Source organism: Salmo salar, chromosome ssa18, assembly GCF_905237065.1.
Source record: "Salmo salar chromosome ssa18, Ssal_v3.1, whole genome shotgun sequence".
NCBI lineage: Eukaryota > Metazoa > Chordata > Actinopteri > Salmoniformes > Salmonidae > Salmo > Salmo salar.
In genome coordinates, this window is record NC_059459.1 from 252,020 (window position 1) to 277,019 (window position 25,000).

Below are 25,000 nucleotides of genomic sequence, written 5' to 3' on the forward strand. Positions count from 1 at the left end.
CACTACTAGTTATAGATCATATGTAGTCGTGATGGACCCTGCTCTATATAGTAGTAGATCATATGTAGTGGTGATGGACCCTGGTCTATATAGTAGTAGATCATATGTAGTGGTGATGGACCCTGGTCTATATAGTAGATCATATGTAGTCGTGATGGACCCTGGTCTATATAGTAGTAGATCATATGTAGTGGTGATGGACCCTGGTCTATATAGTAGATCATATGTAGTGGTGATGGACCCTGGTCTATATAGTAGTAGATCATATGTAGTGGTGATGGACCCTGGTCTATATAGTAGTAGATCATATGTAGTGGTGATGGACCCTGGTCTATATAGTAGTAGATCATATGTAGTGGTGATGGACCCTGGTCTATATAGTAGTAGATCATATGTAGTGGTGATGGACCCTGGACTATATAGTAGTAGATCATATGTAGTGGTGATGGACCCTGGTCTATATAGTAGATCATATGAAGTGGTGATGGACCCTGGTCTATATAGTAGTAGATCATATGTAGTGGTGATGGACCCTGGTCTATATAGTAGATCATATGAAGTGGTGATGGACCCTGGTCTATATAGTAGTAGATCATATGTAGTGGTGATGGACCCTGGACTATATAGTAGATCATATGTAGTGGTGATGGACCCTGGTCTATATAGTAGTAGATCATATGTAGTGGTGATGGACCCTGGTCTATATAGTAGTAGATCATATGTAGTGGTGATGGACCCTGGTCTATATAGTAGTAGATCATATGTAGTGGTGATGGACCCTGGTCTATATAGTAGTAGATCATATGTAGTGGTGATGGACCCTGGTCTATATAGTAGTAGATCATATGTAGTGGTGATGGACCCTGGTCTATATAGTAGTAGATCATATGTAGTGGTGATGGACCCTGGTCTATATAGTAGATCATATGTAGTGGTGATGGACCCTGGTCTATATAGTAGTAGATCATATGTAGTGGTGATGGACCCTGGACTATATAGTAGTAGATCATATGTAGTGGTGATGGACCCTGGTCTATATAGTAGTAGATCATATGTAGTGGTGATGGACCCTGGTCTATATAGTAGATCATATGAAGTGGTGATGGACCCTGGTCTATATAGTAGATCATATGTAGTGGTGATTGACCCTGGTCTATATAGTAGTAGATCATATGTAGTGGTGATGGACCCTGGTCTATATAGTAGTAGATCATATGTAGTGGTGATGGACCCTGGTCTATATAGTAGTAGATCATATGTAGTGGTGATGGACCCTGGTCTATATAGTAGATCATATGAAGTGGTGATGGACCCTGGTCTATATAGTAGTAGATCATATGTAGTGGTGATGGACCCTGGTCTATATAGTAGATCATATGAAGTGGTGATGGACCCTGGTCTATATAGTAGTAGATCATATGTAGTGGTGATGGACCCTGGTCTATATAGTAGATCATATGAAGTGGTGATGGACCCTGGTCTATATAGTAGATCATATGTAGTGGTGATGGACCCTGGTCTATATAGTAGCAGATCATATGTAGTGGTGATGGACCCTGGTCTATATAGTAGATCATATGAAGTGGTGATGGACCCTGGTCTATATAGTAGTAGATCATATGTAGTGGTGATGGACCCTGGTCTATATAGTAGATCATATGAAGTGGTGATGGACCCTGGTCTATATAGTAGTAGATCATATGTAGTGGTGATGGACCCTGGACTATATAGTAGATCATATGTAGTGGTGATGGACCCTGGTCTATATAGTAGTAGATCATATGTAGTGGTGATGGACCCTGGTCTATATAGTAGTAGATCATATGTAGTGGTGATGGACCCTGGTCTATATAGTAGTAGATCATATGTAGTGGTGATGGACCCTGGTCTATATAGTAGATCATATGTAGTGGTGATGGACCCTGGTCTATATAGTAGTAGATCATATGTAGTGGTGATGGACCCTGGTCTATATAGTAGTAGATCATATGTAGTGGTGATGGACCCTGGTCTATATAGTAGTAGATCATATGTGGTGGTGATGGACCCTGGTCTATATAGTAGTAGATCATATGTAGTGGTGATGGACCCTGGTCTATATAGTAGTAGATCATATGATGTGGTGATGGACCCTGGTCTATATAGTAGTAGATCATATGTAGTGGTGATGGACCCTGGTCTATATAGTAGATCATATGTAGTGGTGATGGACCCTGGTCTATATAGTAGTAGATCATATGTAGTGGTGATGGACCCTGGTCTATATAGTAGTAGATCATATGTAGTGGTGATGGACCCTGGTCTATATAGTAGTAGATCATATGTAGTGGTGATGGACCCTGGTCTATATAGTAGTAGATCATATGATGTGGTGATGGACCCTGGTCTATATAGTAGTAGATCATATGTAGTGGTGATGGACCCTGGTCTATATAGTAGTAGATCATATGATGTGGTGATGGACCCTGGTCTATATAGTAGTAGATCATATGTAGTGGTGATGGACCCTGGTCTATATAGTAGTAGATCATATGTAGTGGTGATGGACCCTGGACTATATAGTAGTAGATCATATGATGTGGTGATGGACCCTGGTCTATATAGTAGTAGATCATATGTAGTGGTGATGGACCCTGGTCTATATAGTAGTAGATCATATGTAGTGGTGATGGACCCTGGTCTATATAGTAGTAGATCATATGTAGTGGTGATGGACACTGGTCTATATAGTAGTAGATCATATGTAGTGGTGATGGACCCTGGTCTATATAGTAGTAGATCATATGTAGTGGTGATGGACCCTGGTCTATATTGTAGTAGATCATATGTAGTGGTGATGGACCCTGGTCTATATAGTAGTAGATCATATGTAGTGGTGATGGACACTGGTCTATATAGTAGTAGATCATATGTAGTGGTGATGGACCCTGGTCTATATAGTAGTAGATCATATGTAGTGGTGATGGACCCTGGTCTATATAGTAGTAGATCATATGTAGTGGTGATGGACCCTGGTCTATATTGTAGTAGATCATATGTAGTGGTGATGGACCCTGGTCTATATAGTAGTAGATCATATGAAGTGGTGATGGACCCTGGTCTATATAGTAGTAGATCATATGTAGTGGTGATGGACCCTGGTCTATATAGTAGTAGATCATATGTAGTGGTGATGGACCCTGGTCTATATAGTAGTAGATCATATGTAGTGGTGATGGACCCTGGTCTATATAGTAGATCATATGTAGTGGTGATGGACCCTGGTCTATATAGTAGTAGATCATATGTAGTGGTGATGGACCCTGGACTATATAGTAGATCATATGTAGTGGTGATGGACCCTGGTCTATATAGTAGTAGATCATATGTAGTGGTGATGGACCCTGGTCTATATAGTAGATCATATGAAGTGGTGATGGACCCTGGTCTATATAGTAGATCATATGTAGTGGTGATTGACCCTGGTCTATATAGTAGTAGATCATATGTAGTGGTGATGGACCCTGGTCTATATAGTAGTAGATCATATGTAGTGGTGATGGACCCTGGTCTATATAGTAGTAGATCATATGTAGTGGTGATGGACCCTGGTCTATATAGTAGATCATATGAAGTGGTGATGGACCCTGGACTATATAGTAGTAGATCATATGTAGTGGTGATGGACCCTGGTCTATATAGTAGATCATATGAAGTGGTGATGGACCCTGGACTATATAGTAGTAGATCATATGTAGTGGTGATGGACCCTGGTCTATATAGTAGATCATATGAAGTGGTGATGGACCCTGGTCTATATAGTAGTAGATCATATGTAGTGGTGATGGACCCTGGTCTATATAGTAGTAGATCATATGTAGTGGTGATGGACCCTGGTCTATATAGTTGTAGATCATATGTAGTGGTGATGGACCCTGGTCTATATAGTAGTAGATCATATGAAGTGGTGATGGACCCTGGTCTATATAGTAGTAGATCATATGTAGTGGTGATGGACCCTGGACTATATAGTAGATCATATGTAGTGGTGATGGACCCTGGTCTATATAGTAGTAGATCATATGATGTGGTGATGGACCCTGGTCTATATAGTAGTAGATCATATGTAGTGGTGATGGACCCTGGTCTATATAGTAGTAGATCATATGTAGTGGTGATGGACCCTGGTCTATATAGTAGTAGATCATATGTAGTGGTGATGGACACTGGTCTATATAGTAGTAGATCATATGTAGTGGTGATGGACCCTGGTCTATATAGTAGTAGATCATATGTAGTGGTGATGGACCCTGGTCTATATTGTAGTAGATCATATGTAGTGGTGATGGACCCTGGTCTATATAGTAGTAGATCATATGTAGTGGTGATGGACCCTGGTCTATATAGTAGTAGATCATATGTAGTGGTGATGGACACTGGTCTATATAGTAGTAGATCATATGTAGTGGTGATGGACCCTGGTCTATATAGTAGTAGATCATATGTAGTGGTGATGGACCCTGGTCTATATTGTAGTAGATCATATGTAGTGGTGATGGACCCTGGTCTATATAGTAGTAGATCATATGTAGTGGTGATGGACCCTGGTCTATATTGTAGTAGATCATATGTAGTGGTGATGGACCCTGGTCTATATAGTAGTAGATCATATGTAGTGGTGATGGACACTGGTCTATATAGTAGTAGATCATATGTAGTGGTGATGGACCCTGGTCTATATAGTAGTAGATCATATGTAGTGGTGATGGACCCTGGTCTATATAGTAGTAGATCATATGTAGCTGTGATGGACCCTGGTCTATATAGTAGTAGATCATATGTAGTGGTGATGGACCCTGGTCTATATAGTAGTAGATCATATGTAGTGGTGATGGACCCTGGTCTATATAGTAGTAGATCATATGTAGTGGTGATGGACCCTGGTCTATATAGTAGTAGATCATATGTCTATATAGATCACTTCATTTGTTTTATTTTATTTTTTAAATATTTAACCCGGTAATTTGACGGAGAAAACATTTACATCAACGAGCTGGGGAATAGTTCCGTGGAGAGGAGGGGCGTGGGTTTTTGTAAGAGCCAATTGGAACCATTTACACACAGAAATAGTCATTGTTGTTGATCAGAGCAGCAGAACACAAGGACAGGAGAGCACCGCTTTAAATTTAGATTTGTTTTATTTCTCACGTTACGTCAAAACAGTCTCTCGTAACAGGGGAGGCCGGGAGGTGCGGGAGGGATGAAAGGAGGGATGAAAGGAGGGATGAAAGGAGGGATGAAAGGGCCAAAGATAAAAACATAAAAAGTGGAATTTCGTCTTCTTCTGACCCCTGACCCCAAGAGGAGGGTAGACAGTCAGCCGTGATGGAGGGTTTAGTTGATTTTGGGGTGACGGTAGTCCTTGCCTGCGAACTTGGCCTTGGCTCCAAGCTCCTCTTCAATCCTGAAGGACATAGAAGTCAGGGGTTAAAGGTCAGGATCCTTCATCTTTGCAACAGAAAATCTTTTCCAGCAGTTTGATTTGAACACATCTGGTGTGTATATATATATATATATACTAGACTGACCCCTACAGGAATACTCTAGCTACTGCACCCGGACTCAGTTAATAATGTTATACTGACCCCTACAGGAATACTCTAGCTACTGCAGCCTTATGGTAGACTGACCCCTACAGGAATACACCTGCTACTGCAGCCTTATGGTAGACTGACCCCTACAGGAATACTCTAGCTACTGCAGCCTTATGGTAGACTGGTATACACTACAGTAGTAACTTAGTATAAAGTCAGTCAGGCTGCAGTAGCTAGTGTATTCCTGTAGGGGTCAGTCTACCATAAGGCTGCAGTAGCTAGTGTATTCCTGTAGGGGTCAGTATAACATTATTAACTGAGTCCGGGTGCAGTAGCAGGTGTATTCCTGTAGGGGTCGGTCTACCATAAGGCTGCAGTATATTAACTGAGTCAGGAATACACTAGCTACTGCACCCGGACTCAGTTAATAATGTTATACTGACCCCTACAGGAATACACTAGCTAATAACTACTGTAGTGTATACCAGTCTACCATAAGGCTGCAGTAGCTAGAGTATTCCTGTAGGGGTCAGTCTACCATAAGGCTGCAGTAGCTAGTGTATTCCTGTAGGGGTCAGTCTACCATAAGGCTGCAGTAGCTAGAGTATTCCTGTAGGGGTCAGTATAACATTATTAACTGAGTCAGGGTGCAGTAGCTAGTGTATTCCTGTAGGGGCCAGTGTATTGTAAGGCTACAGTATATTAACTGCAGTAGCAGGTGTATTCCTGTAGGGGTCAGTCTACCATAAGGCTGCAGTAGCTAGAGTATTCCTGTAGGGGTCAGTCTACCATAAGGCTGCAGTAGCAGGTGTATTCCTGTAGGGGTCAGTCTACCATAAGGCTGCAGTAGCAGGTGTATTCCTGTAGGGGTCAGTCTACCATAAGGCTGCAGTAGCAGGTGTATTCCTGTAGGGGTCAGTCTACCATAAGGCTGCAGTAGCAGGTGTATTCCTGTAGGGGTCAGCCTAACATTATTAACTGAGTCAGGCTGCAGTAGCAGGGGTATTCCTGTAGGGGTCAGTGTATTGTAAGGCTACAGTATATGAACTGAGTCAGGGTGCAGTAGCAGGTGTATTCCTGTAGGGGTCAGTGTACCATAAGGCTGCAGTATATTAACTGAGTCAGGGTGCAGTAGCAGGTGTATTCCTGTAGGGGTCAGTCTACCATAAGGCTGCAGTATATTAACTGAGTCAGGGTGCAGTAGCAGGTGTATTCCTGTAGGGGTCAGTATGGTATTAACTAGGGTTAACTAGGGTTGGTGTAACTGACCTCATCAGCTGGTTGTATTTGGCCAGACGCTCTGATCTACAGGGGGCACCAGTCTTGATCTGTCCAGTGCAGAGTCCGACCACCAGGTCAGCGATGAAGGTATCCTCTGTCTCTCCGGAACGATGAGACACCATCACACCCCATCCGTTAGACTGGGCCAGTTTACACCTGTTATACACAGAGAATAGATACCATCCATTAGACTGGGCCAGTTTACACCTGTTATACACAGAGAATAGATACCATCCATTAGACTGGGCCAGTTTACACCTGTAATAATAATAATACAAAATCATTGTTTAAACTTCTAAAGTACTTTTCATAATGGAAAGAAATCTCAAAGCAAAAAATGAACTAATACTATATAATGAGAAGCTTAGTCGCTACTACACCTGTTACACATAAGAGATGGTCAATTTAGCCCTGTAATATAGTCCCTGTAGCGCAGCTCCAGCAGGGGGCCCTGTAATATAGTGCCTGTAGCGCAGCTCCAGCAGGGGGCCCTGTAATATAGTGCCTGTAGCGCAGCTCCAGCAGGGGGCCGTGTAATATGGTGCCTGTAGTGCAGCTCCAGCAGGGGGCCCTGTAATATAGTGCCTGTAGCGCAGCTCCAGCAGGGGGCCCTGTAATATGGTCCCTGTGTTGCAGCTCCAACAGGAGCCCTGTAGCCTAGTCCCTATGATGCAGCTCTGCAAGGGGGCCCTGTAGCCTCGTCCCTGTGATGCAGCTCTGCAAGGGGGCCCTGTAGCCTAGTCCCTGTAGTGCAGCTCTGCGAGGGAGCCCTGTAGCCTAGTTCCTGTGATCCAGCACTGCAAGGGGGCCCTGTAGCCTAGTCCCTGTAGTGCAGCTCTGCGAGGGGGCCCTATACTTACGCCTTGATGGACTCTGTGACGGAGCCGATCTGGTTGACCTTGAGGAGCAGGCAGTTACAGGCCTTCTTCTCCACGGCCTGCTGGATACGCTTGGGGTTGGTCACGGTCAGATCATCACCCACCACCTGTAGAATAACATACAGATCGGTTAACATATACACTGAGTGTACAAAACATTATGAACACCTACTCTTTCCATGACATAGACTGACCAGGTGAATCCAGGTGAAAGCTATGATCTCTTATTGACGTCAGTTTGTTAATCAATCGGAGGAAACAGGTTAATGAAGGATTTTTTTTTGTTGCCTCAACACAATTGAGACATGGATTGTGTATGTGTGCCATTCAGAGGGTGAACGGACAAGACACACGATTGAAGTGCCTTTGAACGGGGTATGGTGGTAGCTGAATGGGGTATGGTGGTAGCTGAATGGGGTATGGTGGTAGCTGAATGGGGTATGGTGGTAGCTGAATGGGGTATGGTGGTAGCTGAACGGGGTATGGTGGTAGGTGAACGGGGTATGGTGGTAGGTGAACGGGGTATGGTGGTAGCTGAATGGGGTATGGTGGTAGCTGAATGGGGTATGGTGGTAGCTGAATGGGGTATGGTGGTAGCTGAACGGGGTATGGTGGTAGGTGAACTGGGTATGGTGGTAGCTGAATGGGGTATGGTGGTAGCTGAATGGGGTATGGTGGTAGCTGAACGGGGTATGGTGGTAGGTGAACGGGGTATGGTGGTAGGTGAACGGGGTATGGTGGTAGCTGAACGGGGTATGGTGGTAGGTGAACGGGGTATGGTGGTAGGTGAACGGGGTATGGTGGTAACTGAACGGGGTATGGTGGTAGCTGAATGGGGTATGGTGGTAGCTGAACGGGGTATGGTGGTAGATGAACGGGGTATGGTGGTAGGTGAACGGGGTATGGTGGTAGCTGAATGGGGTATGGTGGTAGGTGAACGGGGTAGTAGGTGAACGGGGTATGGTGGTAGGTGAACAGGGTATGGTGGTAGGTGAATGGGGTATGGTGGTAGGTGAACGGGGTATGGTGGTAGGTGAACGGGGTAGTAGGTGAACGGGGTATGGTGGTAGGTGAACGGGGTATGGTGGTAGGTGAATTGGGTTTGGTGGTAGGTGAACGGGGTATGGTGGTAGGTGAATGGGGTATGGTGGTAGGTGAACGGGGTATGGTGGTAGGTGAACGGGGTAGTAGGTGAACGGGGTATGGTGGTAGGTGAACAGGGTATGGTGGTAGGTGAACGGGGTATGGTGGTAGGTGAACGGGGTATGGTGGTAGCTGAATGGGGTATGGTGGTAGGTGAACGGGGTATGGTGGTAGGTGAACGGGGTATGGTGGTAGGTGAACGGGGTATGGTGGTAGGTGACGGGGTATAGTGTAGGTGAACGGGGTATGGTGGTAGGTGACGGGGGAATGGTGGTAGGTGAACGGGGTATGGTGGTAGGTGAATGGGGTATGGTGGTAGGTGAACGGGGTATGGTGGTAGGTGAACGGGGTATGGTGGTAGGTGAACGGGGTAGTAGGTGAACGGGGTATGGTGGTAGGTGAACAGGGTATGGTGGTAGGTGAATGGGGTATGGTGGTAGGTGAACGGGGTATGGTGGTAGGTGAACGGGGTAGTAGGTGAACGGGGTATGGTGGTAGGTGAATGGGGTATGGTGGTAGGTGAACGGGGTATGGGAGTAGGTGAACGGGGTATGGTGGTAGGTGAACGGGGTATGGTGGTAGGTGAACGGGGTATGGTGGTAGGTGAACAGGGTATGGTGGTAGGTGAACGGGGTATGGTGGTAGGTGAACGGGGTATGGTGGTAGGTAGACGGGGTATGGTGGTAGGTGAACGGGGTATGGTGGTAGGTGAACGGGTTATGGTGGTAGGTAAACGGGGTATGGTGGTAGGTGAACGGGGTATGGTGGTAGGTGACGGGGTATAGTGTAGGTGAACGGGGTATGGTGGTAGGTGACGGGGGAATGGTGGTAGGTGAACGGGGTATGGTGGTAGGTGAACGGGGTATGGTGGTAGGTGAACGGGGTATGGTGGTAGGTGAACGGGGTATGGTGATAGATAACGGGGTATGGTGGTAGGTGAACGGGTTATGGTGGTAGGTGAACGGAGATGGTGGTAGGTAAACGGGGTATGGTGGTACGTGCCAGGTGCACCGGTTTGAGTGTGTCAAGAACTGCAATGCTGCTGGGTTTTTCACACTCAGTTTTCCAGTGTGTATCAAGAATGGTCCACCAGCCAACTTTACCAATGTCTAAGAAAGTAATACTAAGTGTATGTTGTGTAGTAAGCTGTTAGTAGCCCATATGCCTCACCTTAATAATTTAGTCTCTCTCCCCCTCTGAACTTATCCTACTGTTCTGATTTGGTGCTGCAAATGCAGCCTACAGCCTGTTCTAGAGAAATGTCATCATTGAATATTGTAAGAGTTTTCATTGTCTGCTTATATGCCCCTTTTATTTTATCCTATGGTTCTGACTTGGTGTACAGGGAGAACACTGTAAGAACGGCCCATGTTCTGAATTCTGTTGCTGTACATTTCAAAAAGTGCTGAACAAATAGTTATATCAACTACACATTAACGGCTTGCCTCTTATCCGCTCATCGTTCCTTTATGCCATAGTTTGTACATCTCATATTGCTTATCTACGACTCTCTCATTAGTATCTCATTCATCATTTTAGGCAATGTTGGAATGATGCATTTCATTGTTTTGCTTACTTTGTGTATTATAATTTGCTCATGTGCTTTTCTGGGTCTGGAACCATGAAGAGGGGATACTATATAATGTTGTTGGGTCTAGAACCATGAAGAGGGGATACTATATAATGTTGTTGGGTCCATGAAGAGGGGATACTATATAATGTTGTTGGGTCTGTAACCATGAAGAGGGGATACTATATAATGTTGTTGGGTCTGTAACCATGAAGAGGGGATACTATATAATGTTGTTGGGTCTGTAACCATGAAGAGGGGATACTATATAATGTTGTTGGGTCCATGAAGAGGGGATACTATATAATGTTGTTGGGTCTGTAACCATGAAGAGGGGATACTATATAATGTTGTTGGGTCTAGAACCATGAAGAGGGGATACTCTATAATGTTGTTGGGTCTGTAACCATGAAGAGGGGATACTATATAATGTTGTTGGGTCTGTAACCATGAAGAGGGGATACTATATAATGTTGTTGGGTCTGTAACCATGAAGAGGGGATACTATATAATGTTGTTGGGTCCATGAAGAGGGGATACTATATAATGTTGTTGGGTCTGTAACCATGAAGAGGGGATACTATATAATGTTGTTGGGTCTAGAACCATGAAGAGGGGATACTCTATAATGTTGTTGGGTCTGTAACCATGAAGAGGGGATACTATATAATGTTGTTGGGTCTGTAACCATGAAGAGGGGATACTATATAATGTTGTTGGGTCCATGAAGAGGGGATACTATATAATGTTGTTGGGTCTGTAACCATGAAGAGGGGATACTATATAATGTTGTTGGGTCCATGAAGAGGGGATACTATATAATGTTGTTGGGTCTAGAACCATGAAGAGGGGATACTATATAATGTTGTTGGGTCTGTAACCATGAAGAGGGGATACTATATAATGTTGTTGGGTCTGTAACCATGAAGAGGGGATACTATATAATGTTGTTGGGTCTGTAACCATGAAGAGGGGATACTATATAATGTTGTTGGGTCCATGAAGAGGGGATACTATATAATGTTGTTGGGTCTGTAACCATGAAGAGGGGATACTATATAATGTTGTTGGGTCTAGAACCATGAAGAGGGGATACTCTATAATGTTGTTGGGTCTGTAACCATGAAGAGGGGATACTATATAATGTTGTTGGGTCTGTAACCATGAAGAGGGGATACTATATAATGTTGTTGGGTCTGTAACCATGAAGAGGGGATACTATATAATGTTGTTGGGTCCATGAAGAGGGGATACTATATAATGTTGTTGGGTCTGTAACCATGAAGAGGGGATACTATATAATGTTGTTGGGTCTAGAACCATGAAGAGGGGATACTCTATAATGTTGTTGGGTCTGTAACCATGAAGAGGGGATACTATATAATGTTGTTGGGTCTGTAACCATGAAGAGGGGATACTATATAATGTTGTTGGGTCCATGAAGAGGGGATACTATATAATGTTGTTGGGTCTGTAACCATGAAGAGGGGATACTATATAATGTTGTTGGGTCCATGAAGAGGGGATACTATATAATGTTGTTGGGTTCAAAAATCAAAACTCATTTCGGTATTCGTTATTATTAAGAAGAATGTGTTTTTTATCGAGTTACACAAATCCACAAGGAGTCAGTAGAAACCATATTAGTTTAAGCAAGTACATACCTGTACATAGCCCATCTGTACATAGCCCATCTGTACATAGCCCATCTGTACATAGCCCATCTGTAAATAGCCCATCTGTAAATAGCCCACCCAACTTCCTCATCCCCATACTGTATTTATTTATCTTGCTCCTTTGCACCCCAGTATCTCTACTTGCACATTCATCTTCTGCACATCTACCACTCCAGTATTTAATTGCTAAATTGTAATTATTTCGCCTCTATGGCCTATTTATTGCCTTACCTCCCTTATCTTACCTCATTTGCACTCACTGTATATAGACTTTTCTATTGTGTTATTGTCTGTACGTTTGTTTATGTGTAACTCTGTGTTGTTGTTTACTCCATGTGTAACTCTGTGTTGTTGTTTACTCCATGTGTAACTCTGTGTTGTTGTTTACTCCATGTGTAACTCTGTGTTGTTGTTTACTCCATGTGTAACTCTGTGTTGTTGTTTACTCCATGTGTAACTCTGTGTTGTTGTTTACTCCATGTGTAACTCTGTTGTTGTTTGTGTCGCACTGCTTTGCTTTATCTTGGCCAGGTCGCAGTTGTAAATGAGAACTTGTTCACAACTGGTTAAATAAAGGTGAAATAAAGGCTGAATGAAGTGTTTCGCTGCCAGACAAGGCTCCGCTGATCGCCAGGTGTAGCTGTGGTAAGGATTCACCTCCATGGTGCTGACAGGAAATCTCTGCTGTTGGGACAGCTTTATGTAGAGACCCTAACAGCTTTATGTAGAGGCCCTAACAGCTTTATGGAGGCCCTATGTAGAAGCCCTAACAGCTTTATGTATAGGCCCTAACAGCTTTATGTAGAGACCCTAACAGCTTAATGTAGAGGCCCTAACAGCTTTATGTAGAGACCCTAACAGCTTTATGGAGGCCCTATGTAGAGGCCCTAACAGCTTAATGTAGAGGCCCTAACAGCTTTATGTAGAGGCCCTAACAGCTTTATGTAGAGGCCCTAACAGCTTTATGTAGAGGCCCTAACAGCTTTATGTAGAGGACCTAACAGCTTTATGTAGAGGCCCTAACAGCTTTATGTAGAGGCCCTAACAGCTTTATGTAGAGGCCCTAACAGCTTTATGTAGAGACCCTAACAGCTTTATGGAGGCCCTATGTAGAGGCCCTAACAGCTTAATGTAGAGGCCCTAACAGCTTTATGTAGAGGCCCTAACAGCTTTATGTAGAGGCCCTAACAGCTTTATGTAGAGGCCCTAACAGCTTTATGGAGGCCCTAACAGCTTTATGTAGAGGCCCTAACAGCTTAATGTAGAGGCCCTAACAGCTTTATGTAGAGGCCCTAACAGCTTTATGTAGAGACCCTAACAGCTTTATGTAGAGGCCCTAACAGCTTTATGTAAAGGCCCTAACAGCTTTATGTAGAGGCCCTAACAGCTTTATGGAGGCCCTAACAGCTTTATGTAGAGGCCCTAACAGCTTTATGTAGAGACCCTAACAGCTTTATGTAGAGGCCCTAACAGCTTAATGTAGAGGCCCTAACAGCTTTATGTAGAGGCCCTAACAGCTTTATGGAGGCCCTAACAGCTTTATGTAGAGGCCCTAACAGCTTTATGTAGAGACCCTAACAGCTTTATGTAGAGGCCCTATGTAGAGACCCTAACAGCTTTATGTAGAGGCCCTAACAGCTTTATGTAGAGGCCCTAACAGCTTTATGTAGAGGCCCTAACAGCTTTATGTAGAGGCCCTAACAGCTTTATGTAGAGGCCCTAACAGCTTTATGTAGAGACCCTAACAGCTTTATGTAGAGACCCTAACAGCTTTATGTAGAGGCCCTATGTAGAGACCCTAACAGCTTTATGTAGAGGCCCTAACAGCTTTATGTAGAGGCCCTAACAGCTTTATGTAGAGGCCCTAACAGCTTTATGGAGGCCCTAACAGCTTTATGTAGAGGCCCTAACAGCTTTATGTAGAGGCCCTAACAGCTTTATGTAGAGGCCCTAACAGCTTTATGTAGAGGCCCTAACAGCTTTATGTAGAGGCCCTAACAGCTTTATGGAGGCCCTAACAGCTTTATGGAGGCCCTAACAGCTTTATGTAGAGGCCCTAACAGCTTTATGTAGAGGCCCTAACAGCTTTATGTAGAGGCCCTAACAGCTTTATGTAGAGGCCCTAACAGCTTAATGTAGAGGCCCTAACAGCTTTATGTAGAGGCCCTAACAGCTTGTGGGCTTTATGTAGAGGCCCTAACAGCTTGTGGGCTTTATGTAGAGGCCCTAACAGCTTGTGGGCTTTATGTAGAGGCCCTAACAGCTTGTGGGCACCGTTTGTCACCGTTATAGTGCAATTAATGTATTGTTTTGAGTTGTGACTTAGCTGGCATGCATCAAAAAATTAAAAATGGTTTGTTCACCAAGATTTTAATGTGAAAATTGCCACGTCGGCCAGCTAAACATGTAGTAAGGATGGTCGAATTACAGACCGTGGTGGGGCCCATTGATCAGTTAATATACTAGAAACTGCAAACATTTGCCTGAACCCCATGCCCCCTATAGATATAGGAACCCACAGAGTTAGACCCCCTATAGATATAGGAACCCACAGAGTTAGACCCCCTATAGATCTAGGAACCCACAGAGTTAGACCCCCCCCTATAGATATAGGAACCCACAGAGTTAGACCCCCCCTATAGATCTAGGAACCCACAGAGTTAGACCCCCTATAGATATAGGAACCCACAGAGTTAGACCCCCCCCTATAGATCTAGGAACCCACAGAGTTAGACCCCCTATAGATATAGGAACCCACAGAGTTAGACCCCCCTATAGATATAGGAACCCACAGAGTTAGACCCCCTATAGATATAGGAACCCACAGAGTTAGACCCCCCTATAGATCTAGGAACCCACAGAGTTAGACCCCCTATAGATCTAGGAACCCACAGAGTTAGACCCCCTATAGATATAGGAACCCACAGAGTTAGACCCCCTATAGATATAGGAACCCACAGAGTTAGACCCCCGATAGATATAGGAACCCACAGAGTTAGACCCTATAGATATAGGAACCCACAGAGTTAGACCCCCTATAGATATAGGAACCCACAGAGTTAGACCCCCTATAGATATAGGAACCCACAGAGTTAGACCCCCTATAGATCTAGGAACCCACAGAGTTAGACCCCCCCCTATAGATATAGGAACCCACAGAGTTAGACCCCCTATAGATATAGGAACCCACAGAGTTAGACCCCCTATAGATCTAGGAACCCACAGAGTTAGACCCCCCCCCCTATAGATCTAGGAACCCACAGAGTTAGACCCCCTATAGATATAGGAACCCACAGAGTTAGACCCCCTATAGATATAGGAATCCACAGAGTTAGACCCCCTATAGATATAGGAACCCACAGAGTTAGACCCCCTATAGATATAGGAACCCACAGAGTTAGACCCCCTATAGATATAGGAACCCACAGAGTTAGACCCCCCCTATAGATATAGGAACCCACAGAGTTAGACCCCCTATAGATATAGGAACCCACAGAGTTAGACCCCCCCTATAGATATAGGAACCCACAGAGTTAGACCCCCTATAGATATAGGAACCCACAGAGTTAGACCCCCTATAGATCTAGGAACCCACAGAGTTAGACCCCCCCTATAGATATAGGAACCCACAGAGTTAGACCCCCCCTATAGATATAGGAACCCACAGAGTTAGACCCCCTATAGATATAGGAACCCACAGAGTTAGACCCCCTATAGATATAGGAACCCACAGAGTTAGACCCCCTATAGATATAGGAACCCACAGAGTTAGACCCCTTATAGATATAGGAACCCACAGAGTTAGACTCCCTATAGATATAGGAACCCACAGAGTTAGACCCCCTATAGATATAGGAACCCACAGAGTTAGACCCCCCTATAGATATAGGAACCCACAGAGTTAGACCCCCCCTATAGATATAGGAACCCACAGAGTTAGACCCCCCTATAGATATAGGAACCCACAGAGTTAGACCCCCCCTATAGATATAGGAACCCACAGAGTTAGACCCCCCCTATAGATATAGGAACCCACAGAGTTAGACCCCCTATAGATATAGGAACCCACAGAGTTAGACCCCCTATAGATATAGGAACCCACAGAGTTAGACCCCCTATAGATATAGGAACCCACAGAGTTAGACCCCCTATAGATATAGGAACCCACAGAGTTAGACCCCCTATAGATATAGGAACCCACAGAGTTAGACCCCCTATAGATATAGGAACCCACAGAGTTAGACCCCCTATAGATCTAGGAACCCACAGAGTTAGACCCCCTATAGATCTAGGAACCCACAGAGTTAGACCCCCTATAGATCTAGGAACCCACAGAGTTAGACCCCCTATAGATCTAGGAACCCACAGAGTTAGACCCCCTATAGATCTAGGAACCCACAGAGTTAGACCGCCTATAGATCTAGGAACCCACAGAGTTAGACCCCCTATAGATCTAGGAACCCACAGAGTTAGACCCCCTATAGATCTAGGAACCCACAGAGTTAGACCCCCTATAGATATAGGAACCCACAGAGTTAGACCCCCTATAGATATAGGAACCCACAGAGTTAGACCCCCTATAGATATAGGAACCCACAGAGTTAGACCCCCTATAGATATAGGAACCCACAGAGTTAGACCCCCCTACAGATATAGTAACCCACAGAGTTAGACCCCCTATAGATATAGGAACCCACAGAGTTAGACCCCCTATAGATCTAGGAACCCACAGAGTTAGACCCCCTATAGATCTAGGAACCCACAGAGTTAGACCCCCTATAGATCTAGGAACCCACAGAGTTAGACCCCCCCTATAGATATAGGAACCCACAGAGTTAGACCCCCCTATAGATATAGGAACCCACAGAGTTAGACCCCCTATAGATATAGGAACCCACAGAGTTAGACCCCTATAGATATAGGAACCCACAGAGTTAGACCCCCTATAGATATAGGAACCCACAGAGTTAGACCCCCTATAGATATAGGAACCCACAGAGTTAGACCCCCTATAGATATAGGAACCCACAGAGTTAGACCCCCTATAGATATAGGAACCCACAGAGTTAGACCCCCTATAGATATAGGAACCCACAGAGTTAGACCCCCTATAGATCTAGGAACCCACAGAGTTAGACCCCCTATAGATATAGGAACCCACAGAGTTAGACCCCCTATAGATATAGGAACCCACAGAGTTAGACCCCCTATAGATATAGGAACCCACAGAGTTAGACCCCCTATAGATATAGGAACCAAAAGAGTTAGACCCCCTATAGATATAGGAACTCACAGAGTTAGACCCCCTATAGATATAGGAACCCACAGAGTTAGACCCCCTATAGATATAGGAACCCACAGAGATAGACCCCCTATAGATATAGGAACCCACAGAGTTAGACCCCCCCTATAGATATAGGAACCCACAGAGTTAGACCCCCTATAGATATAGGAACCCACAGAGTTAGACCCCCTATAGATATAGGGAACCCACAGAGTTAGACCCCCTATAGATATAGGAACCCACAGAGTTAGACCCCCTATAGATATAGGAACCCACAGAGTTAGACCCCCTATAGATATAGGAACCCACAGAGATAGACCCCCTATAGATATAGGAACCCACAGAGTTAGACCCCCCCTATAGATATAGGAACCCACAGAGTTAGACCCCCTATAGATATAGGAACCCACAGAGTTAGACCCCCTATAGATATAGGAACCCACAGAGTTAGACCCCCTATAGATATAGGAAGGGCTGAAGATAAACGAACAATGACAGGGCCCACCTGGATGTCGACGGCGGCGGTGAACTTTGTCCATGCAGCCCAATCATCCTGATCGAAGGGATCCTCAATGGACTGGACTGGAGAGGAGGAGGACGAGGAGCGGAGAGGAGGACGAGGGGAGAGGAGGACGAGGAGCGGAGAGGAGGACGAGGGGAGAGGAGGAGAGGAGGACGAGGAGAGGAGGGAGAGGAGGACGAGGAGAGGAGGAAGAGGAGGACGAGGAGAGGAGGGAGAGGAGGACGAGGACAGGAGGACGAGGACAGGAGGACGAGGACAGGAGGGGAGGATGAGGAGAGGAGGAGGACGAGGAGAGGAGGACGAGGAGAGGAGGACGAGGAGGACGAGGACGAGGAGGACGAGGAGAACAGGAGGACGAGGAGAGGAGGACGAGGAGGAGTTAGAGAGGAAGGGTGTATATACAGCGTGTGTGTGCCTGTGTTTCTCTACGTACCGGGATATCCCTTGATGAAGCTCTTGTACAGATCTCCCAGCTGATCCCCGGTGATGTACCTGGCAGGGTCGTCGGGTGACTTGAAGTCCAGGTCGTACTTTCCTGCCTTGTAGAACTCAGAGGCAGCCACGTCCATGCCGATGATGATCTTGTCTGGGTAGCCGGCCTTCTCAATGGCTGTCTTCAGGAGCTCCAGAGCTGGAGGGAGAAGAAAGGGTTAAAGTATCACACACCTCCGCCAGGGGGCCCTTTAGAATAGTCCCTGTGGTGCAGCTCCACAAGGGGGCCCTGGAGTAATAGTGCCTGTGGTGCAACCTTAACAGTGGGTCCTATAGTAATAGTCCCTGTGGCGCAGCTCCACCAAGGTGCCCTATAGTAATAGTCCCTGTGGCGCAGCTCCACCAGGGGGCCCTATAGTAATAGTCCCTGTGGCGCAGCTCCACCAGGGTACCCTATAGTAATAGTCCCTGTGGCGCAGCTCCACCAGGGTGCCCTATATTAATAGTCCCAGTGCCGCAGCTCCACCAGGGGGCCCTATAGTAATAGCCCCTGTGGCGCAGCTCCACCAGGGGGCCCTATAGTAATAGTCCCTGTGGCGCAGCTCCACCAGGGGGCCCTATAGTAATAGTCCCTGTGGCGCAGCTCCACCAGGGGGCCCTATAGTAATAGTCCCTGTGGCGCAGCTCCACCAGGGGGCCCTATAGTAATAGTCCCTGTGGCGCAGCTCCACCAGGGCGCCCTATAAGCTCTTACCCTCGTTGTTCTCCAGGATGTTGGGGGCGAAGCCGCCCTCATCGCCTACGTTGGTGGCATCCTTTCCGTACTTGGCCTTGATCACGTTCTTCAGGTTGTGGTAAACCTCAGCTCCGATCCTCATGGCCTCGTGGAAGTTAGACGCTCCGATGGGCAGGATCATGAACTCCTGCATGGCCAGCTTGTTCCCAGCATGGCTACCACCGTTGATCACATTGAAGGCCTGGCGAGAGGGCAGGCAAGTACAAATATTTTCTAGTTTGATATGCTAGCCATTTTATTTATCTTTCATTTCATAGCTGACAATATACTGTACATCAAGTATAAAGGTAGTTGTAAATATGAAGGTATATGTACTCACGGGGCAGGGGTCAGGGTTAACGGTTAAAGGTGTACTCACGGGACAGGGGTCAGGGTTAAAGGTTAAAGGTGTACTCACGGGACAGGGGTCAGGGTTAAAGGTTAAAGGTGTACTCACGGGACAGGGGTCAGGGTTAAAGGTTAAAGGTGTACTCACGGGGCAGGGGTCAGGGTTAAAGGTTAAAGGTGTACTCTCGGGGCAGGGGTCAGGGTTAAAGGTTAAAGGTGTACTCACGGGACAGGGGTCAAGGTAAAAGGTTAAAGGTGTACTCACGGGACAGGGGTCAGGGTTAAAGGTTAAAGGTGTACTCACGGGGCAGGGGTCAGGGTTAAAGGTTAAAGGTGTACTCACGGGACAGGGGTCAGGGTTAAAGGTTAAAGGTGTACTCACGGGGCAGGGGTCAGGGTTAAAGGTTAAAGGTGTACTCACGGGACAGGGGTCAAGGTAAAAGGTTAAAGGTGTACTCACGGGACAGGGGTCAGGGTTAAAGGTTAAAGGTGTACTCACGGGGCAGGGGTCAGGGTTAAAGGTTAAAGGTGTACTCACGGGACAGGGGTCAGGGTTAAAGGTGTACTCACGGGTCAGGGTTAAAGGTTAAAGGTGTACTCACGGGGCAGGGGTCAGGGTTAAAGGTTAAAGGTGTACTCACGGGGCAGGGCAGGATGACGTCCTTGTGTCCGGCCAGGTCAGCGATGTGACGGTACAGGGGCACTCCCTTCTCTGCTGCTCCTGCCTTGCAGACTGCCAGAGAAACGCCCAGGATGGCGTTGGCTCCAAACTTAGCTACAGGAGGAGGAGGGGAGTGAGGCAGGGGGAGGAAGGAAGGAGAGGGGGGGGCAGGAGGAAGGGGGAGGGGGAGAGGCAAGAGGGAGGGGGGGCAGGAGGAAGGGGGGAGGGGGGAGAGGCAAGAGGGGGGGCAGGAGGAGACAGGAAGGAGAGGAGGGCAGGAGGAGGAAGGAAGGAGAGGGGGGGCAGGAGGGGGGGGCAGGAGGAGGAAGGAAGGAGAGGGGGCAGGAGGAGGAAGGAAGGAGAAGGGGGGCAGGAGGAGGAAGGAAGGAGAGGGGGGGCAGGAGGAGGAAGGAAGGAAAGGGGGGGTCAGGAAAGAGAGGGGGGGCAGGAGGATGAGGGAGGTGAGGGAGGGCAGGAAGAGGCAGGAGGGTGAGGAGTGAGGGGCAGGTGGAAGGGGGGGAGACTGTGTGAATATGCATACTGCTAAGAGTTTACTCTGACAGTGTAAAGCCTCATGTATTTTAATTTGAACAACACCGATGCAATATCAAAAAGCCCGCTCCCGTCTGCACGACACTTTTCCTAGAAGATGCGGACGCAGACGAGGAATCCTGCGCTGATGGGAGTGGACGTTCGATAGAAGCAGAAGGTTTAAATTGGGCTTAAAGTGCTCGAAAATCTGAATGTCAATTAAGGCAAAGGAGAAGAGACATACACTTGTTCTCAGTTCCGTCCAACTCCAGCATGAAATGGTCGATCTTCTCCTGGTCAACAACGCTGAACTTCTTCTCGATCAGTTTGGCAGCGATGTCCTTGTTTACGTGATCCACAGCCTTAACGGTACCTTTAAAGATATTAAAGAGATAGAACACACTGTTAGATCACTGAGAAACCGATCAGACTACTCTATAGTCCAGAACCTCTACCCTATAGTCCAGAACCTTTACAGTTCAGAACCTCTACTCTACAGTCCAGAACCTCTACCCTATAGTCCAGAACCTTTACAGTCCAGAACCTCTACAGTCCAGAACCTCTACTCTATAGTCCAGAACCTCTACTCTATAGTCCAGAACCTTTACAGTCCAGAACCTCTACAGTTCAGAACCTCTACTCTACAGTCCAGAACCTCTACTCTATAGTCCAGAACCTCTACAGTCCAGAACCTCTACAGTCCAGAACCTCTACTCTATAGTCCAGAACCTCTACTCTATAGTCCAGAACCTCTACAGTCCAGAACCTCTACTCTACAGTCCAGTACCTCTACAGTCCAGTACCTCTACAGTCCAGAACCTCTACTCTATAGTCCAGAACCTCTACTCTATAGTCCAGAACCTCTACAGTCCAGAACCTCTACAGTTCAGAACCTCTACTCTACAGTCCAGTACCTCTACAGTCCAGAACCTCTACTCTATAGTCCAGAACCTCTACAGTCCAGAACCTCTACAGTCCAGAACCTCTACTCTATAGTCCATAACCTCTACAGTCCAGAACCTCTACAGTCCAGAACCTCTTCTCTACAGTCCAGTACCTCTACTCTACAGTTCAGAACCTCTACTCTATAGTCCAGTACCTCTACAGTCCAGTATCTCTACTCTATAGTCCAGAACCTCTACTCTACAGTCCAGTACCTCTACTCTACAGTCCAGAACCTCTACAGTCCAGAACCTCTACTCTATAGTCCAGAACCTCTACAGTCCAGAACCTCTACTCTACAGTCCAGTACCTCTACTCTACAGTCCAGTACCTCTACTCTATAGACCAGTACCTCTACTCTATAGTCCAGAACCTCTACTCTATAGTCCAGTACCTCTACAGTCCAGTACCTCTACTCTATAGTCCAGAACCTCTACTCTACAGTCCAGTACCTCTACTCTACAGTCCAGTACCTCTACTCTACAGTCCAGTACCTCTACAGTCCAGTACCTCTACTCTATAGTCCAGTACCTAAAAACCAGCCCCGTCGCGGACCACGATGTCTTGCTCCCAGACAAACTAAACAACTTCTTTGCTCGCTTTGAGGATAATACACGTACCTCTAGTCTAGTACCTCTACCCTATAGTCCAGTACCTCTACCCTCTAGTCTAGTACCTCTACCCTCTAGTCTAGTACCTCTACCCTATAGTTCAGTACCTCTACCCTATAGTTCAGTACCTCTACCCTCTAGTTCAGTACCTCTACCCTCTAGTCCAGTACCTCTACCCTATAGTTCAGTACCTCTACCCTCTAGTTCAGTACCTCTAGTCCAGTACCTCTACCCTCTAGTCCAGTACCTCTACCCTCTAGTTCAGTACCTCTAGTCCAGTACCTCTACCCTCTAGTCCAGTACCTCTACCCTATAGTCCAGTACCTCTACCCTCTAGTCCAGTACCTCTAGTCCAGTACCTCTACCCTCTAGTCTAGTACCTCTACCCTCTAGTTCAGTACCTCTACCCTCTAGTCCAGTACCTCTACCCTCTAGTCCAGTACCTCTACCCTCTAGTCCAGTACATCTGGTCTAGTACCTCTACCCTATAGTTCAGTACCTCTACCCTCTAGTCCAGTACCTCTACCCTCTAGTCCAGTACCTCTAGTCCAGTACCTCTACCCTCTAGTCCAGTACCTCTACCCTCTAGTCCAGTACCTCTAGTCCAGTACCTCTACCCTCTAGTCCAGTACCTCTACCCTCTAGTTCAGTACCTCTACCCTCTAGTCCAGTACCTCTAGTCCAGTACCTCTACCCTCTAGTCCAGTACCTCTACCCTCTAGTTCAGTACCTCTAGTCCAGTACCTCTACCCTCTAGTCCAGTACCTCTACCCTCTAGTTCAGTACCTCTAGTCCAGTACCTCTACCCTCTAGTCCAGTACCTCTACCCTATAGTCCAGTACCTCTACCCTCTAGTCCAGTACCTCTAGTCCAGTACCTCTACCCTCTAGTCTAGTACCTCTACCCTCTAGTTCAGTACCTCTACCCTCTAGTCCAGTACCTCTACCCTCTAGTCCAGTACCTCTAGTCCAGTACCTCTACCCTCTAGTTCAGTACCTCTACCCTCTAGTCCAGTACCTCTACCCTCTAGTCCAGTACCTCTACCCTCTAGTCCAGTACCTCTACCCTCTAGTCCAGTACCTCTACCCTCTAGTCTAGTACCTCTACCCTCTAGTCCAGTACCTCTAGTCTAGTACCTCTACCCTCTAGTCCAGTACCTCTAGTCTAGTACCTCTACCCTCTAGTCCAGTACCTCTACCCTCTAGTTCAGTACCTCTAGTCCAGTACCTCTAGTCCAGTACCTCTACCTTATAGTTCAGTACCTCTAGTCCAGTACCTCTACCCTCTAGTCCAGTACCTCTACCCTCTAGTCCAGTACCTCTACCCTCTAGTCCAGTACCTCTACCCTCTAGTTCAGTACCTCTAGTCCAGTACCTCTACCCTATAGTTCAGTACCTCTACCCTCTAGTCCAGTACCTCTAGTTCAGTACCTCTACCCTCTAGTCCAGTACCTCTAGTCCAGTACCTCTACCCTCTAGTCCAGTACATCTGGTCTAGTACCTCTACCCTATAGTTCAGTACCTCTACCCTCTAGTCCAGTACCTCTACCCTCTAGTCCAGTACCTCTAGTCCAGTACCTCTACCCTCTAGTTCAGTACCTCTACCCTCTAGTCCAGTACCTCTACCCTCTAGTCCAGTACCTCTACCCTCTAGTCCAGTACCTCTACCCTCTAGTCCAGTACCTCTACCCTCTAGTCCAGTACCTCTACCCTCTAGTCTAGTACCTCTACCCTCTAGTCCAGTACCTCTAGTCTAGTACCTCTACCCTCTAGTCCAGTACCTCTAGTCTAGTACCTCTACCCTCTAGTCCAGTACCTCTACCCTCTAGTTCAGTACCTCTAGTCCAGTACCTCTAGTCCAGTACCTCTACCTTATAGTTCAGTACCTCTAGTCCAGTACCTCTACCCTCTAGTCCAGTACCTCTACCCTCTAGTCCAGTACCTCTACCCTCTAGTCCAGTACCTCTACCCTCTAGTTCAGTACCTCTAGTCCAGTACCTCTACCCTATAGTTCAGTACCTCTACCCTCTAGTCCAGTACCTCTAGTTCAGTACCTCTACCCTCTAGTCCAGTACCTCTAGTCCAGTACCTCTACCCTCTAGTCCAGTACCTCTAGTTCAGTACCTCTACCCTCTAGTCCAGTACCTCTACCCTCTAGTCCAGTACCTTTAGTCCAGTACCTCTACCCTATAGTTACGTACCTCTAGTCCAGTACCTCTACCCTCTAGTCCAGTACCTCTACCCTCTAGTCCAGTACCTCTAGTCCAGTACCTCTAGTCTAGTACATCTACCCTCTAGTCCAGTACCTCTAGTCCAGTACCTCTACCCTCTAGTTCAGTACCTCTAGTCTAGTACCTCTACCCTCTAGTCCAGTACCTCTACCCTCTAGTCCAGTACCTCTACCCTCTAGTCCAGTACCTCTACCCTCTAGTCCAGTACCTCTAGTCCAGTACCTCTACCCTATAGTTCAGTACCTCTAGTCCAGTACCTCTAGTCTAGTACCTCTACCCTCTAGTCCAGTACCTCTACCCTCTAGTCCAGTACCTCTAGTCCAGTTCCTCTACCCTCTAGTCCAGTACCTCTACCCTATACTTCAGTACCTCTACCCTCTAGTCCAGTACCTCTAGTCCAGTTCCTCTACCCTCTAGTTCAGTACCTCTACCCTCTAGTCCAGTACCTCTACCCTCTAGTCCAGTACCTCTACCCTCTAGTCCAGTACCTCTAGTCTAGTACCTCTACCCTCTAGTCCAGTACCTCTACCCTCTAGTCCAGT

At 46.5% G+C, this 25,000-nt stretch overlaps 1 protein-coding gene across 1 annotated transcript in view; it reads right to left on the reverse strand.

Annotated features, from left to right (window-relative positions):
* Positions 1-5,158: 5,158 nt before the first annotated feature.
* Positions 5,159-25,000, reverse strand: part of LOC100194636 (enolase 3-2) — a 35,887-nt gene continuing 16,045 nt past the window's right edge. The window contains 8 exon segments of the mRNA NM_001139721.1: positions 5,159-5,443; positions 6,843-7,010; positions 7,715-7,839; positions 17,911-17,987; positions 18,362-18,559; positions 19,115-19,337; positions 20,125-20,258; positions 20,920-21,048. Coding sequence (NP_001133193.1) covers positions 5,374-5,443; positions 6,843-7,010; positions 7,715-7,839; positions 17,911-17,987; positions 18,362-18,559; positions 19,115-19,337; positions 20,125-20,258; positions 20,920-21,048 — 1,124 coding nt within the window. The 3' untranslated portion in view covers positions 5,159-5,373.